Below are 15,738 nucleotides of genomic sequence, written 5' to 3' on the forward strand. Positions count from 1 at the left end.
GATTTATTCTTGTACACAAGAGCTCTCTCTTGCCTTTGTCATTCTGGGCCTGATCCAATGTCCATAGAAGGACCCCCTTCCATAGATTTTGGAGTAAGCCATTTGGAGAGAGACCCCAAATTTCTGCTGACTTCAGTGAGTCTGAAGGGTGCTGAGCACTTCACAAGGCATATCCTGTGTCCCTAATACCTGGATATTAGAGACTAGTGACTTCCCCCCATTAATCTTACTATTGTATTGTGTAAATTACTATGCTTGGTAATAAAAGCATCAGGGCAGTAGGTTATGCTGTTAATACAGGGCTGCTGGACCAGCAGGCGTACGTGCTTAGCATCCGCGCTGCTCCTCCTGTAATAACCCAGCTGAACTACATCTTGGGTGCTGGAGTTTCCTAGCCGCCTGCCAGGCAGCAAGCCCCGCTCTGAAGAACTGCAGGAGAAGGTAGCGATCAGCGCCCACGGGAGGGCTGGAGAGCGAAAAGGTCGCAGCGCCAGGCGCCGGCTCCTTCCAAGGGCTGCATCTCCCTGCCGCAGCAAGTGCATCCAGCTGCGATGAAAGGAGCGTCTGTAGCAAGGGCTGAGGCTTCCCCGCAGAGTCATGCGGAACGTGAGGGACGTGCCTGCACCCGGCAGCCCACACCCCTGTCTGCGTTTTGCCTTTTGTGTCGCGTGCGTGTGTGTGTGTGTGCGCGCGCGCTGAAATGCAGCATAGCTTTCAATTAGGAGGGGGAAATGATCGATATTAAATATAAAATATAATTGTACTATAAAAATAAGCTCCTGATCTCCGCTCGGTTGCATAAAGGTTACAGGAGCCTGAATGGGGGCAGGCAGCAAAAGGATAGAGCCAGGGATTTTTCTTTGTTGGTTTAAATACAAAAACTTTGCATTTATATTTCACCCCTTAATGGGGAGGAGATCATCCCCGTGCATTGTGTATACACAATATACAGGGAAATAATCCATTGATATTTGGTGTATATCTCAGGGAAATAATCCATTTGGGATTTAGTGTATTCACAATACAGTTCAGTGAAAATACTTATATGTCTATATTTTAGAGCTACTATAAAGTACATAATTTCCCCTTATGCATATGAGGACTATACCCTTATAGTTTCAAGATTTTTATATCTGACTGTGCAATAAATGTGTATATATATTATAAACTTAGTGTGTGTATAAAATATGCATGCACCGGTATTTACCAGTGGGTATTGCACCCAGACTAGTATATAATGCTAGATAGAGAATGTATACAACATGCATACATGGGAGCGATACGCTGCGCTCTTAAAATTAGTCTAGAGTCGCGTAGATTATCCGTGCCATGTATGGGTTTGTTGCAAGTTTGTCTCACTAATGTGAGTCCTTTGTCTAAAAAAAAGTTGATCGCAAAGCCCCCAGGGTGGCTGCAACTCGGCTAGCCGCCACGCGGGGGCAGCACGGGTTGCTTCTCCTGATGCCGGCTGCTCCCTGCAAAGAATTTCCCCCGCCCTTGCCTGCTAGGGGCGGGCTGTGGGTGACGCAGGGTTTGCCGGCCGGTCTTTTGCTGCAGAAATAGCTGCGGCGAGGTGGGAGTCGGGGCATTCACACACGAGAGAGGCAGGAGGTGGAGGAAGACTCCCGGGAACCCGTCTCACTAGCATTCCCCGACCGGCTCCTGCAGAGGGAAGCCCCCGGGGACATTCCGCCCGCGGAGCAGCGTTGCAGGGGCGTGAGGTTGACGGGTCGGCGAGAATCGAGCCCTCTTGTCCCGGGGAACACGTGCAGCCCGCGCTCCTCGCCGCTGGTTTTGACTCTGTCGCTGCTGGGCTCCCCTCCCCTCAAGGCAGTGTCCCAGCCTTACTTTGCAATCACTGCATGAGCAGAAGCCTTAAGACTAGCGTGTAAAGACATCAGGGGCTGCCGCGTCCGGGCCCGCTTGTAAAAAAAAAAAAAAAAAAAGCCCCTTTTTATTCTCTTTCCCGTGCATCTATCCACCAAGCCGGACACGGAGCGCAAACCGACCTTGGTTGTAAAAATGCCCATGGAGCTGACGCAAAGCCGGATCCAGAAGATTTGGCTCCCCCATGATAACCACCCTGCGCTGCCCCGCAGATGTGAGTATAGTACAGCGGGGGCGGGGGGCGGAGGGAGGACAGATGTGTGGGAATAGGGCGGGGGGGGGGGGGGGGAATAAGCCTCAGCGGTGCCCGCACCTACGCAGAGCAGTGCCAGTCTCTATGCGCGCAAATGCACCGGCAGGGGGGACCATGGTCTATTTCACTTGCGGTGTATTTACGGGAACTGCCGGTCCTGGCGCTTGATGGGCGTGGGATGCCGCGAGTGGGGGGAGCTGTGTGTTCCACACACCTCCCTACAAGATGTGAGTGGGATGCTGGGGTGGGTGGGGGGCTACCCCTCCCTTGTTCCAAGGGGCCGCCCCTTGTGTCATGGATTTATCCCTTCGGGTGAGCATCGCCCCGTATTATCGCTGCCAGGTCATTATTTCGCAGGAAAGGCAATGCACCAGACGGGTTAAGGTTTAATTTTTAAATAAATTGAAATAAAACGGATCATGGGCGCTGTTTGCAACATAACCTGTACACGTAGGACGATTGCACTGGAGAGCAGTGGGAATGTACCCCGGAGAGGAGAATACCGGGCAGGCTCGGGGAAATGGTGTTTCCCTAGAAATCAAGCGTTGTCCCGTATTGGACACGGGGCTTGTCCCGTGTGTCCATCCAGCGGAGTCGGTGGGAGGAACATACTCCCACGTCTACCTTGAGTAGAGCATCCGTGTGAGGCTGAGCAGGGAGGTGCAGCTGCCGGGCCGACGGGGGAGGGGTTGCTGCAAGCGGTGGGCCCATGCCCCTGGCGAGCTGTGCGCTTGAATGGCCGTATAACCGGCCCGTAGCTCCGCGTCTGCGTGTCCTTAGTGCTGCCGGCATGGGCGGGCGAGTGACCTGAAATGCTCCCTAGACCCGGTCTAGCCGCAGCACGCCCCCTCCGGCTGCACGCATGGCTGGAGGCGGGGACTGCTGCTGGCGCGTGAGACTCCTCTGTGCGGGGGGTGGACATAGGCTGGAAATGGCGATGGCTTTGCCGCATCCGACAGTGTGCATTGCTCCTCGGCTGGGCGGGCAGGGTCCAGACCCGCCGCCTTCCCGTTCTTTGACCCTGGGGCTGCTGGAGGGACGGGACCAGGGATCAGTCGTGCTGGGAGATGGCTGGTGTGGCTTCCCCACGTGTAGCGTTGCTGGATTGGGTGGGAGAGGGGAGGGGGAAAGCATGGATGCTGCATTTTCCCTGCTGCATTGTTCCCAGGGCCCCTTTCTTCCCCCGTAAGGGAGATCTGAGCTCGGTGCATTCCCACCTCCCTCCAAAAGAAATCCCTGCACCCAATTCTCCTCTTTGTTAAGGCGCTGCAGAATATGCAGTGCCAAACCGCATCTCTATAGCCTCTTGCACCCAGGGATCTCCAAGTTCTTTATAAACATTAATTAATTAAGTCTCGTACTATCCCCTGAAGAAGAGCTCTCTGGGTAAACTCCAAAGCGTCTCTCTCACGCCGAAGTTGGTCCAATAAAAGATTACCTCACCCACCTTGTCTCTAATATCCTGGGACCCACAGGGCTACAACAACACTGCATCGTACCATCCCCGGTCTTTCCCCATGAGAGCTGATTAAAGTGTTTCTCCCCTGGTGTAGTATTGAAAAGTCCGTAGCATTCCTCCCTCTTCCCCCCCCCCCCCCAATCCTGTGATTCACTTTTAGCTCTAAAAAAAGAACAGGAGTACTTGTGGCACCTTAGAGACTAACAAATTTATTAGAGCTTAAACTTTCGTGGGCTACAGCTCACTTCTTCGGATGCATTGTTCCCAGGAAGTGGGAACATCCGAAGAAGTGGGCTGTAGCCCACGAAAGCTTATGCTCTAATAAATTTGTTAGTCTCTAAGGTGCCACAAGTACTCCTGTTCTTTTTGCGGATACAGACTAACACGGCTGCTACTCTGAAACTTTTAGCTCTGCCAGCATGAGACAAGTGGCGGTGGCTGGGTGCTGTCATAGTTGTGGGTCACCTGGTTATTTGCCTTCACCTAGCTTTGGATAGGATCCTCCAATACAGAGAAGTTTGGAAGGACAATCCACCCTATCAGGGGATGCTGATCTCTCTAACCCACTTTCAGAACCATGGCCTGGCAAACGCGACCTAATTTTGTAAAGTTACATCACTCACGTTTTATTTCGGCTGGGATTATCAAAAGCCTGATTCTGCTTGGGGTTTTACCATTGACTTCGCGTTGGAAAGTCCCTCACCCTTTGCTTCCATGTGCAAAATGAGTTGCATAAGTGACTTGATTTTGGTTGTGATCCCGTAGGAGGGAGGTGAAAGGGGTAAGCGCTGTGAATAATAAAGCAGAAACATTATCTTCATAATTTGATTTTTCTTTTAAACTGGCATGAACAGAAAGCCTCATGGTCAAAAAATGGAACCATTCAATTAAAACAAAAACGCAAACACCGGGATCATATAGGTGCTACTGCAGTACAAAGCATCAAAACGGGAGTCGGTCAACTTATATGTAAGCAAAGCTGTAAAGATGCAAGTCACATAACTTTGACCACGCCTAAATAAACAGTCTAGAAACCTTTGCACAAATACTGCTGTTGTGAGGTGAGGATTGCTTGTACTCTGCACGCAGGGAATATACAGAAGTAATTTGGGCAGTCAGCGATACTAGTCTTGTCTTTTAGCTAAGCTTTATTATTTTAAAGTAGCTTGTATATTTGTGTCCCGCGACCAGAAACACTGCCCCTTTAAACAGCTGGGGTTAAAAACCAGCCACTGATTGTGCTGGCTCTCTTGCCTTGGGGGCGGGGGGGGGGGAGAGAGTGTGTGTGTGTGTGTGTGTGTGTGTGTGTGTTTTGAATGCCATCTGGTCCTATAGAGAAAACTATACGGTATTTTCCCTAATGGGTTTGCCAGTCAAATTAAATGAGTTTTTATTGGCTGGAGAAACTATACAAGTGTTGCCAAAGCGGAAGAAGAAGACGACCGACCCCTGGGGTTTCTGTCAGAGATGGCACAATCTGCCCAGAACAGGGCTACATGTGGGATTTGATACCCCCTGCGTTCCTTTGTCAGTCAGCTGGGTAGAGTAAATTTAGTAGGAAATAGCTTTATGGAGAAGGCTGCATATCTGTGTGGCAGCAGGACCTTGATTTCTACAGGATAACAGGGGATTTTAGCTATATAGTTAGCAGATGGGACTTTTACAGGGTACTCCACGTAGGTGTTTGGCTTTTTAAAGAAATCCTTATAAAACCGATATGGCCCTATACTCGGTACTCCACAGTCATCAACGTAAATCGCTGAGGGAGAGAGAGCTTGTGATTTGGTTTATCAAGACTTCCGTGGAAGTGCTAGTTGATGTGATAATGGAGCTTGTAATTACTCTCCCTTAACATGGAATGGGACCCCTCGGGGGTGAGTCCTAATAATCTGTTGGATATACTGCTTTAATGTTATTCATTTGGGCATCAAGGACACCCCCCCCCCCACCCCTCCCCCCGCCGGCCGCAGCTGCTCCATACAAATAAAACAAGGAGCACAAACATCACTCCAGACTGCAGAGCAAATACTGAGTTACAATAGAGATTCGTATCTAATGCACGTAGCGTGAAATCCCAGGGAAAGCAGGGAGCGATAGTGTCTCTTTTAAGCATCATCAAAAAGCATCCCGGGCCAACAGCATGAATTTTTCTGCGTGTCTGCATGTGAAATAATTAGTCTGATTGGCTGACTTCTTGTTAGGGGAGATTGAATGGATGTGAAACGATGCCTCCCTCCCGCCTTTGGATGGTGATCCATTAAATTTCTGTCAAGTTGCACGTCTCTCACGTAGTCTGTGAAGCCAAGTTATTGCAGACGGTTTAATGGGCAGAGCCACTCACTTTACAAGAGGGAGGGGTGTGTGTGCATGGAATATTTGAGGATGCATAGCTGGTACTTTTCTTTTCCTTCATCCTTGCTCAACTTGCATGTGTACCATTTTGTGTGTGTATACAATTATATACCTAATATATATGTATCCTGTGTGTGTTGTGTGCACGCAAGCAATTCTGTGGAGTCAACTACCAGAGTGCATACCCACATACAGACACACACACCATGTTGAAGAGCACCATAGAAATGCTTTATGCACTAATTTACCAAAGTGTTTTAATCTCTCTATATACAAATGTGTATGTGCACATGTGCATGTATATTTTTATAAAGTATATGCATTGTAGAAAAGTCTAGACAGGTATATTACACACATCTGTTTTGCAGCCCCTCCTAACCCAGTGTCATTCTGTTGTTTGTCCTGATCTTGCAGCTTTGTATTCTTGCTGTCTGTTTGGCATAAACTAACAGTCTTTATTTAGATAGTAAAAATTGATTGGGGGGATTTTCTATTTTAAACTCAGGTTGGTAGTAGCAGGAAATCCCCCTCACACACGCTTTGATGAATATCGTGGCACATTGGGAAATGTTTGCACTGATTTTTGTGCTTCTAAAGATCCTAGCTGAATCCTCTTTACAGTTGGAACTTGTTTTGGTTACACTGAAATCTGTATTATTTTTAGTGGAGGCTAGAAAGGATTGACCGAATCTTTGGTTCATTTTATGTGCTCCACGCTTTGCACCTTTCCAGGTTTTTCATTTAGTTCCTGTAAACAAGATGCCCACTGACTTTGGTGGGCTTTAGATCAGGTTCTTAACAAGGAAGTGCACGAACAATCCCCAGCTGCTACTTCTCTTTAGGAGGTACTTTTATTCCAATGACTCTCCCCAACCCCGAGTTTATGGACCTTCCTTAAAATGCATCTGATGGAAAAATTTCCAAATGAAGATGCTCAACTCCTGCAACTCCCTCAGTGGGAGCAGTGTGTGTGCTCAGCACCTCTGAGGATCAGACCCTACGTTTTGCAGATTTGCCTGTGTATGTGCATGCTCATCCTTGCAGGGTCAGATTTAATTAACTGGAGCATAAGAATAATGAAATATTCAGTGGAGCGAACAGTCCAATTCCCTTCTCTGTTCAAGTATCTATTTATTTTTAATGTCGAGCACATTTGGCAAAATTCCTCTTGGCTCCGTGTTGTGGATCTTTTTTCTGCTGTGGGGGAAGGGAGCACATTAAGTTTCTTCTTTCACCTCTCACCCTCCCTGGCCAATGGTGAGACTTCAGCAGTGCTGGTGTGAGTGTAGAGATGGGGAAACACCTGCAATGCTGCCCTGAGGTCTGGGATTGGGGATCTCTTGTAATAGCTGCAGCCCAGCTCTGATTTGGTGAGCTCAAGTGGGAAAGTTGGGGGAACTCTCCTTTAATCCTGCCCTGCAGAGCTGGACTGCAGAGCTGGGAGGCGAGATGGTAATTCAGGAGAGCAAGGCTGAACAGACCCGCCAATTAATTTTTCTTTTCAGATTTGCTTCAGTCTTTTACTGGAGTGTTTCAAGACCGGCTTCATTTTTTTTCCTTAGTGCAAGAAAAACTTGTGTGCATTTTTTTTTTAAGTTAACCATTCTATCATTCTTTGATTTTTTTCAGTGTTGACCCCCCTATTGGCTAAGATCCAATCCTCTGTTAGTCAGCTTTATCAGGCACTGGCAAGAGGAATGACTCGAGGATCTAATCAGTCTTTTTCACTGTTGCTATAATTTTGTACCAGGCTGCCCTTTTTCCAATAGCTTTAGGGGTTTTCTTTGGATGCAAGGCGCGGTAGAAATCTGTCCTGATCTAGATGCACAGGAATTTACATAGACATTGAAAGGAATCTACACCCCTTAAATTTGACTGCAACTCCCAAATCTAGTTTGAGAAAAGTCCCATCCCCTTCCCTTTCAGCAATCTGCCTCTTGCTTGCACCATTCAAAAATATTGGCGGAGCTCAGCAAATCACATGATCCAGATTGATCTGATGGCGCCAAATGAGATTGGAGTCCTGTTTATTGCGTGCACAAAACTCAGCTTCATTCTGTGCGGTTATTACGTTTATTTTTCTTGCTGTAATAACAAAAGACATTCATTCCTTGCATGCCATTCTGATGAGGCTGACAAACTAGACCGAACTATCTGTGTGTAAGGAATGGAGGGAAAATGTCCTTGAAAGGCTTGTGACTAAAATGAGGACTGGAGATAACTTCACTCTGAGTTGTCCATAGGTGGCTCTTTTTATGCTTAGCATGAAGACCAGGAGGTTTTGCATATGGGATGCCAAGTAGCATTAAGGAACTCAACTATAATCCAGATTCTATTATGCCATCAATGACAGCTGTCATCCTTTCTTGCATTTTTCTATACTTGGAGCAAGTGCCAGTCCTTTCTCTTGAGGTTCAGGAGCATGTCATACGGCTTTTTCTTCCCTTGTGCAGCAGTGGGACTCTTCCTAGAGACCTTGTTGGGGGTGGAGATGTCTAAATACGAGATAAATTTGGCTCAGAAATCTTGCTACTTTTTGGTCATGTAATTAGGTTAAATGAGGAGGGATCTTTATTTTAACAAATATTTTAACTGCCGCCATGTTAGATAGTGCTTTTTCTACTATCATCTCTGAACTGAATTTCAATCCATTGACACAGATCGGGCTTTAAATTTTAAAAAGTACCTGCTTCAAAGTAGCTTTATATACATGTGGTAAGTGGTGGAGGCTGTAATGGACCATTTCACTCTTAAATGTCACTTCCGGAATGGCCACAGCTCGGCAGCTAATGTGTATTATTCTATTTCTGTCCTTTTTCAAGCTCAAGGGGATGGTCAGTTGCATGTTTCTGTTTACTTAAAAGCTGTTACTCATTCTAAGAAAGCTGGTTGGAAGGGACTGTCCTGTGAGTTTATAGCCGTCTCTTTCAGGGCTTTAGAGGCCTGCAGTCATGTCTGCAAGTTTAAGTGCAGCGCTCACATCTTAGTCTTTCATGGATTTTTTTCCCCCGCATCATAAATCCAGTACCTAATTTGAATCTCTTCCTGGGCACAGACAGACAGGACTAGAATGGGCAGGGCCGTTCTGCAGGACCCAGTGGAGGTGTATTTGCTGAGTGGGGAAAGAAGTCTGAACAAGGCCTGCCCTATGCCTAGGTCTGGCTAGCGTTGCTGTGGCTTGCATTTGTGAGCCCCAGTTTTGCACTTTGTTACAGGAGCGAAGTAACTAAAGGCCTTTTCAGTGAGAAGTCACTTGCAGTGATGCACTTCCCGTGTCCCTGGGATGTTCAGGACACTGTGCTCTCAAGCACCTTGTTGTGAAAGGACTTCAAGAACACTTGAGTCTTCTGGGAGTGGTGTAAGAGGAAGCAAAGTCATAAAGTGGGGACTGGGCTTGGTTTAACTTGACCTCATCTGCCTGCAAGTTGATGCTGTAATGACCCAACTCCAGAATGCCCTTGCCTGTGCGCTATGCTATCTCGGCAGTGGCAGCAGCAGAGAGCATTAGCCAGGAGCCAGTTCTGCGGGGCATGTGTGATTCGTGAACGCCTTGCTGCTAAGGCAGGCCTAGAAACGAAGCTGGCACCAGTTGGACCAGCTTCAGTCAGTGCCTTTTGAATCCCAGTGAACTACCCACTTGTATAGAAGAAGGTCTAGATCGCTGGAAAGTCATATGCAGGAGGCGGCCCGTTAAAGTTCCAAAGAGCTTGGATACTGAGTAACTCTTCTGGGAACCAGGTTCTGAGGAGAAGTATCTTGTGTTTCAAACCAGCAAACCAAACATAATGAATCATACCATTGTCGCCTGCATTCCACTAGCTCTTTATTGAAGCAGTCCACCGGTTTCCCTGTGAGGTGGGGAAGGTATTATTGTCCTCATTTTATAAATGGGGAAACTGAGGCACAGAGGGGTGACGTGACTTGCCCAAGGTCATGCAGGAAGTCTGTGGTAGAGCTGGATGTAGAACCATGTCTCCTAATTCTGAGCTTCAGCTGTAAGACTGTCTGCCTTCCCTCCCGGTACATCAGTGCTTAGGAGAAGAGGTATTGCTTGGTTTTGTCAGGCCATTGCATCGGGTTTCCTTACCCGGCGACTCCAGAGCTGTCTGCTGCCCATCTCTGCTCAGTCTGACACGTGATCATTCAGCAGATCCTGTTGCAAAAATGAGTCAGCAGATTTGCAGACTAGAGGCTTCAGTGCCTGGCGCCAGTTGTTTGATGGGGAGAGGGAAGACTAAAGAGGGAGGTATTAGATTTCCTCCTGCTGTCGATGCACTGAGGGGATGTTGGAGCAGTAGTAAGCGCCCTGATGCCTGCTTTGTCAAACCTCGCAGGGATGATGCTGAGGGATTATAATGGCTGCTTGTTTGTTTTCTCTCTTCATTGTAGCCTGCGGGCCGCAGCTTACCAATTCCCCCACTGTGATCGTTATGGTTGGCCTTCCAGCTCGGGGGAAGACTTACATCTCGAAGAAGCTGACTCGCTACCTCAATTGGATTGGTGTCCCAACAAAAGGTGAGGCCCCAGCCAGCCGTTCCTGCTAGAAAATAAGTGCCCTGGTCCACTGGGGAGGTGCCTGTGGAGTTAAACACTCCAATGGATTGAGCCTGGCAGGATCTCCCTCTTCCGCATCCAGGACCGGCTCCAGGCACCAGCCGACCAAGCACGTGCTTGGAGCGGCACCTTGTAAGGGGCGGCCAATCTTGGGGTGGCAGGGCGGCGCTCGGGTTTTTTTGTTTGCTTGTTTGTTTTGTTTCGGCGGGGCGGCGCTCGGGGGTATTTTTTTTTTTTTTTTGGTTCGGCGGGGTGGCGCTGGAGGGGTTGTTTTTGGTTCGGCGGGGTGGCGCTGGAGGGGTTGTTTTTGGTTCGGCGGGGTGGCGCTGGAGGGGTTGTTTTTGGTTCGGCGGGGCGGCGCTCGGGGGGTTGTTTTTGGTTCGGCGGGGCGGCGCTGGGGGGGAGGGGGTTGTTACGGTGGGGCGGTTTTTTTGTTTTTTGCTTGGGGCGGCAAAAAAGTTAGAGCCGGCCCTGTCCGCATCTATCGGGGAGAGAGATCCTTGAGAGAGGATCCTGACTACTTGGTGGCTTCTGCCTGCCCCCTGCCCCTTCCATTGATGAGTGACTACAGAGATGTTCCTTTTTCGCCGAGGGGGCCAAGCCCATTTGGTTTGTTTATCGAAAGGGCTTCTTGCAGCAGAGTTCAGTGTGTGAGGGATTTCCCAAAGCCTTTTGCTCCACCTCCTCCCAGGGTGAATCTGGCTCTCGGATCTGTCCAGAGATTGTGGGCACTTGCCAGAAACTCCTTGCAGTGGAGCAGTGGGCTGCTGAGCCCAGCCATGTTTGACACCCCTGCGGCTGGGATCCCTGGAGAATATCTGCTGGAGATGCTAGTTTCGTAGTGGGGGTGTTGCGAGAGAGAGAGAGAGAGGGTTAACCCTTTTCCTGCCAATCTCTGGATGGGTTTCCGTACATACTGTCATGCTCCTGGAGCCTGCTAAGCTGTGTATGGGACATACTAGCTGGCCCCTTTCCAATGCTGTACTCACTGCCTGCCTTCACCTTGCAGTTTTCAACGTGGGAGAGTATCGCCGGGAGGCGGTGAAGCATTACAGCTCCTATGACTTCTTCCGACCTGACAACGAGGAGGGCATGAATGTCCGGAAGTAAGTTTGCTGTTGCCTCGTTCTGTTAACCCACCCGCTCTCTTTGAGCCAAAATCTGCTGTAAATTGGAGGTAACCCTTCCCCCTGATTTCAAGGGAATTACTCTAGAGTTAGAACAGTGTAACTGGAAACATGGTCCGACCCGGTCTCTTAAGATTTCCCCTGCTGCCTGAATGCCATTCAGGGCTTAGGCCCAGATCCTGAAAGGGATTTAGGCACCAATTCCCTTTGAGGATCTAAGCCTTAGGGCCTGATTTTTCAGAAGTGCTGAGCACCTGCAGCTCCCACTGACGTTAGCTGAACTTTGGAGGGCTCAGCATTTCTGAAAAGCAAGCCCTAAGAGTAGCGTCCTTGGAGCCCAGGGACTCCCCAGTTCCAGGCCAGGCTATTGACATTCCTGGTTTGGGGTTCTGTGGTGAGAAAGTGGAGTGCAGCTCCCTTTTTAGCTTGTCAGAGCCACCAGAAGGTGCAAGGCCGCCTGCTGTCCGTTGAGGTGTTGAATAACATTTAGCCTGCAGAGTGGCTTCAGGTTCACAGAGCGTTATAGCTGTTTTCTAATCAGTTGCTCACAGGAAGTCAGGATTGGGATTCCCATCTGCAAAGTGGGCAAACCTCATGGATGTGAAGCCGGTGGCCTCGCGGTAAATGCTAGAACGGGGGCTTTTGACCGCACAGCTCCGGACCGTCCATCGGGGATATCAGTCCTTGCACGTACCAGGAATCGTGGGTTGTGGGAAGGTTAGGAGGAGTTGGAACTTTAAGGCTTCTTCATCAGGAACAAGCCACTGGCTCTTATAAGCATCTCTAGTTACTTAAGAAACATCTCTTTCTTCCTTTGCTGCAGACAATGTGCCTTAGCCGCCTTGAGAGACGTCAAATTGTACCTGTCGGAGGAAGGTGGCCAGATCGCGGTAAGTTCAGATGGGGGGCTGCTAGTTGAAACAAGAGGCCTCTTTCCATCTGTGACGGGTTGGATCACAGAAACCCCCTTGGGAGCTGCCACCCAATGTGCAAAGACTACCCCTGCTTCTGTTTTCCCTGCCAGCTCAGGACTCCAGCACCCTGTTTTGCTGAGCCAGACACTCCAGTCTGCTCTAACAAAGACTCAGGGTCTGAATCACTTGTCCCAAAGCTGCAAGTTTACCCAAAAACAGCTCACAGAAGTGTGCTTGTCTTTAGCACTCAGATGCCCAACTCCCAATGGGGTCTAAACCCAGATAAATCCGTTTTACCCTGCATAAAGTTTATGCAGGGCAAACTCATAAATTGTTCGCCCTCTATAACACTGATAGAGAGATATGCACAGTTGTTTGCTCCCCCAGGTATTAATACATACTCTGAGTAAATTACTAAATAAAAAGTGATTTTATTAAATATAGACAGTAGGATTTAAGTGGTTCAAAGTAGTAACAGACAGAACAAAGTAAGTCACAAGCAAAATAAAATAAAATGCGCAAATCTATGCCTAATCAAACTAAATACAGATAATCTCACCCTCAGAGATGCTTCAGTAAGTTTTTCTCAGACTGGACACCTTCCAGGCCTGGGCACAATTCTTTCCCCTGGTACAGCTCTTGTTCCAGCTTAGGTGTTAGCTAGGGGTTTCTCCATGATGGCTCCTCTCCCTCTCTCTTCTCTTCCACCCCTTTATATATCTTTTGCATAAGGCGGGAACCCTTTGTCCCTCTGGGTTTCCACCCCCCCTCACTGGAAAAGCACCAGGTTAAAGATGGATTCCAGTTCAGGTGACATGATCACATGTCACTGCAAGACTTCATTACTCACTTGCCAGCACACACATATACAGGGAGACTCAGAGGTAAACAGCCATCTGCAGACAATGGGAGTCATCAAGATTCCAAACCATCATTAATGGCCCACACTTTACATAATTACAATAGGCCCTCAGAGTTACATTTTATATTTCTAGTTTTAGATACAAGAGTGGTACATTTCTACAAATAGGATGATCACACTCAGTAGATTATGAGCTTTGTAATGATACCTTACAAGAGACCTTTTGCACAAAGCATATCCCATTTGCATTATCGTCACTTATTATTAATTTTTTTATAAAACTATCCCAGTTACATTATATTCACTTATTATCATGTTTTTATAAAACCATGTAGACTGCACAACGTCACACCATCCTCAAAATACTCCCTTGTCAGTGTGTGCTGAGACAGTCCCCCAGTGAAACTGCATCCTGCAGCCTGTGTTCTACACACTGGAACAGCGCCTTGGGGAAGAGGCCGTTCCCATCATTACAGGACTTCAGATTGGTCCCATCACCACAGTACCTCACAAACATGAACGAAGCCTTCCTCACAGCCTCCCTATGAGTATTCTATCTGCTGCTTGCAGGGCTGAAAAGAGGCTGAGGAATTAAGTGACTTCCCCAAGGCTACAAAGGAAGCTTGTGGTGGGAGAGCCAGGAACTGAACCCACAACTTCAGTGCCTTAAGACCATCCTTCCTTGCACACGCCATTAAATCCATGGGATCCCTTTTGCTCCCTTATTTGCCTTCTGGAGGTTTTTACTGCCATGTTTTTGTTCTAAGATACAAAGGCTTATAACTGAAAACTGCCTTAAGTGATGAATTTATTACTTCCTTATTCTGATTCTAAACCTCAGCAAATATATTGTCAAACAATACTCCCCTCTCCTCCTCCCCCGAGAGCTATTTAAATGTCCCCTGAAGGTGACCTCCCTGGCATTTTTATTGTATAGGTTTTTGATGCTACCAATACAACAAGGGAGAGAAGAGGAATGGTCTTAAACTTTGCCAAAGAAAATGGGTTCAAGGTCAGTATACACCAGACTTTTATCTATCTAAGGTACTTATATGGCCTGCGTTACCATAGTCTCTGAGTATCTCTCAGGCCTCACAACACCCCTTTGAGGTGGGGAAGTGCTGTTTTACAGATGGGAAAACAGAGGCACAGAGAGACTTAGGCCCAGGTCCTCAAAGGTATTTAGTTGCCTAACTTGGGAGTGAGGAGTCTCAATACCTTTGAGGATCTGGGCATACGTGACATGCCCAAGGTCACACAGGAAGTCTGTGGCGAAGCAGGGAATTGACCTTGGGTTTCCAGAGCCCAGGTTAGTGGGAACCAAACATAAAGAACATTTCCACCGAACTCCCCACTAAGATCTCCAAGCCAAGGAGAATAAAATAGATGAGCTGGTGAGAGGGGAAACTTTCTGCCATACAGTGGATTAGGAAATAGTTTTGAAACATTCTACTCAGAATTGCATGGAGTGGTTAGAGCAGACATCAGGCTGGATGTAATAAACTCCCTATGTTTCACTGCCAGTCTTCAACCGGTGTTTGCTTTGTCTTCCAGGTGTTCTTCATTGAATCTGTTTGCAATGACCCATCCGTGGTTGCCACCAATGTTATGGTGAGAATGGAAAGCTATTATCTATTTCTAAATCCTGTATTTGCACAGATTGTATCTGACCCTAGCTGGTGATCAGCTTATTGTACTTCAGCGGCAGCTGAGGATTTTTAGTTTTTACCTCTCTCCGGGCAGAAAGTGTGTAAAGACTGTCTGGCACCAGCCCCTTCAGGACTAGGCAAAAGCATCTGAATACAGCCATCACTTGCAATCTTTTCTGAGCTCCCCAGTCCCCGTTCTTTTAATATGTAACTGCCACGGATCCACAGGATCTGTGCCACACCCCAGCTTTTGAACAGTCTCTTGGAGGAAGCCCTGCAGTGTGCCAGGACACCCCCCTCCCCACCATGGGGGTCTCACTCTTCCTTCAGGGTAGGCCACGCTGCTTCACGGCCTCCTAGACTGAGCTGCTGGGCTCCAGCAGCCCTGCGCTGCTCAGCAAGTCCAACTGGTAGAGACGTGTGTTCTCTTCAAGGACGACCGCACCCCAGCCGGTATTTGCAGTGTCACCCCCAAACAGCATTTTCAAAACAGAGTCGAGTTTATTGGTCAAGTGGAACGCAGCATTGGAAGTCCTCAGGTTAGCACAGAGAAACGAAGGTTAAAGCGTAGTCCATTCTGGTCAAGACACAATTCACCAGCCAAGATGTGGGGAACTCCATTTTCAAGCTCTGTCTCTCCCTGACTTCCTTCCTTAGTCCATTCCAAGGTGAGAGAGCCCC

The 15,738-nt window shown here is 48.1% G+C and overlaps 1 protein-coding gene across 2 annotated transcripts in view; it reads left to right on the forward strand.

The window, feature by feature from the left end:
* The first annotated feature begins 618 nt into the window (after nucleotides 1-618).
* The window catches only part of PFKFB3 (6-phosphofructo-2-kinase/fructose-2,6-biphosphatase 3), a 34,141-nt gene continuing 19,021 nt past the window's right edge, over nucleotides 619-15,738 (forward strand). For both annotated transcript variants that reach the window (XM_065422318.1, XM_065422311.1), the window contains exons 1-6: nucleotides 619-2,101; nucleotides 10,341-10,466; nucleotides 11,515-11,611; nucleotides 12,456-12,522; nucleotides 14,346-14,420; nucleotides 14,963-15,019. In XM_065422318.1, coding sequence (XP_065278390.1) covers nucleotides 2,023-2,101; nucleotides 10,341-10,466; nucleotides 11,515-11,611; nucleotides 12,456-12,522; nucleotides 14,346-14,420; nucleotides 14,963-15,019 — 501 coding nt within the window. In that variant the 5' untranslated portion in view covers nucleotides 619-2,022. The remainder of the gene's footprint in view (nucleotides 2,102-10,340; nucleotides 10,467-11,514; nucleotides 11,612-12,455; nucleotides 12,523-14,345; nucleotides 14,421-14,962; nucleotides 15,020-15,738) is intronic.

The sequence above is a fragment of the Emys orbicularis genome, chromosome 1, assembly GCF_028017835.1.
Source record: "Emys orbicularis isolate rEmyOrb1 chromosome 1, rEmyOrb1.hap1, whole genome shotgun sequence".
Lineage (NCBI taxonomy): Eukaryota > Metazoa > Chordata > Testudines > Emydidae > Emys > Emys orbicularis.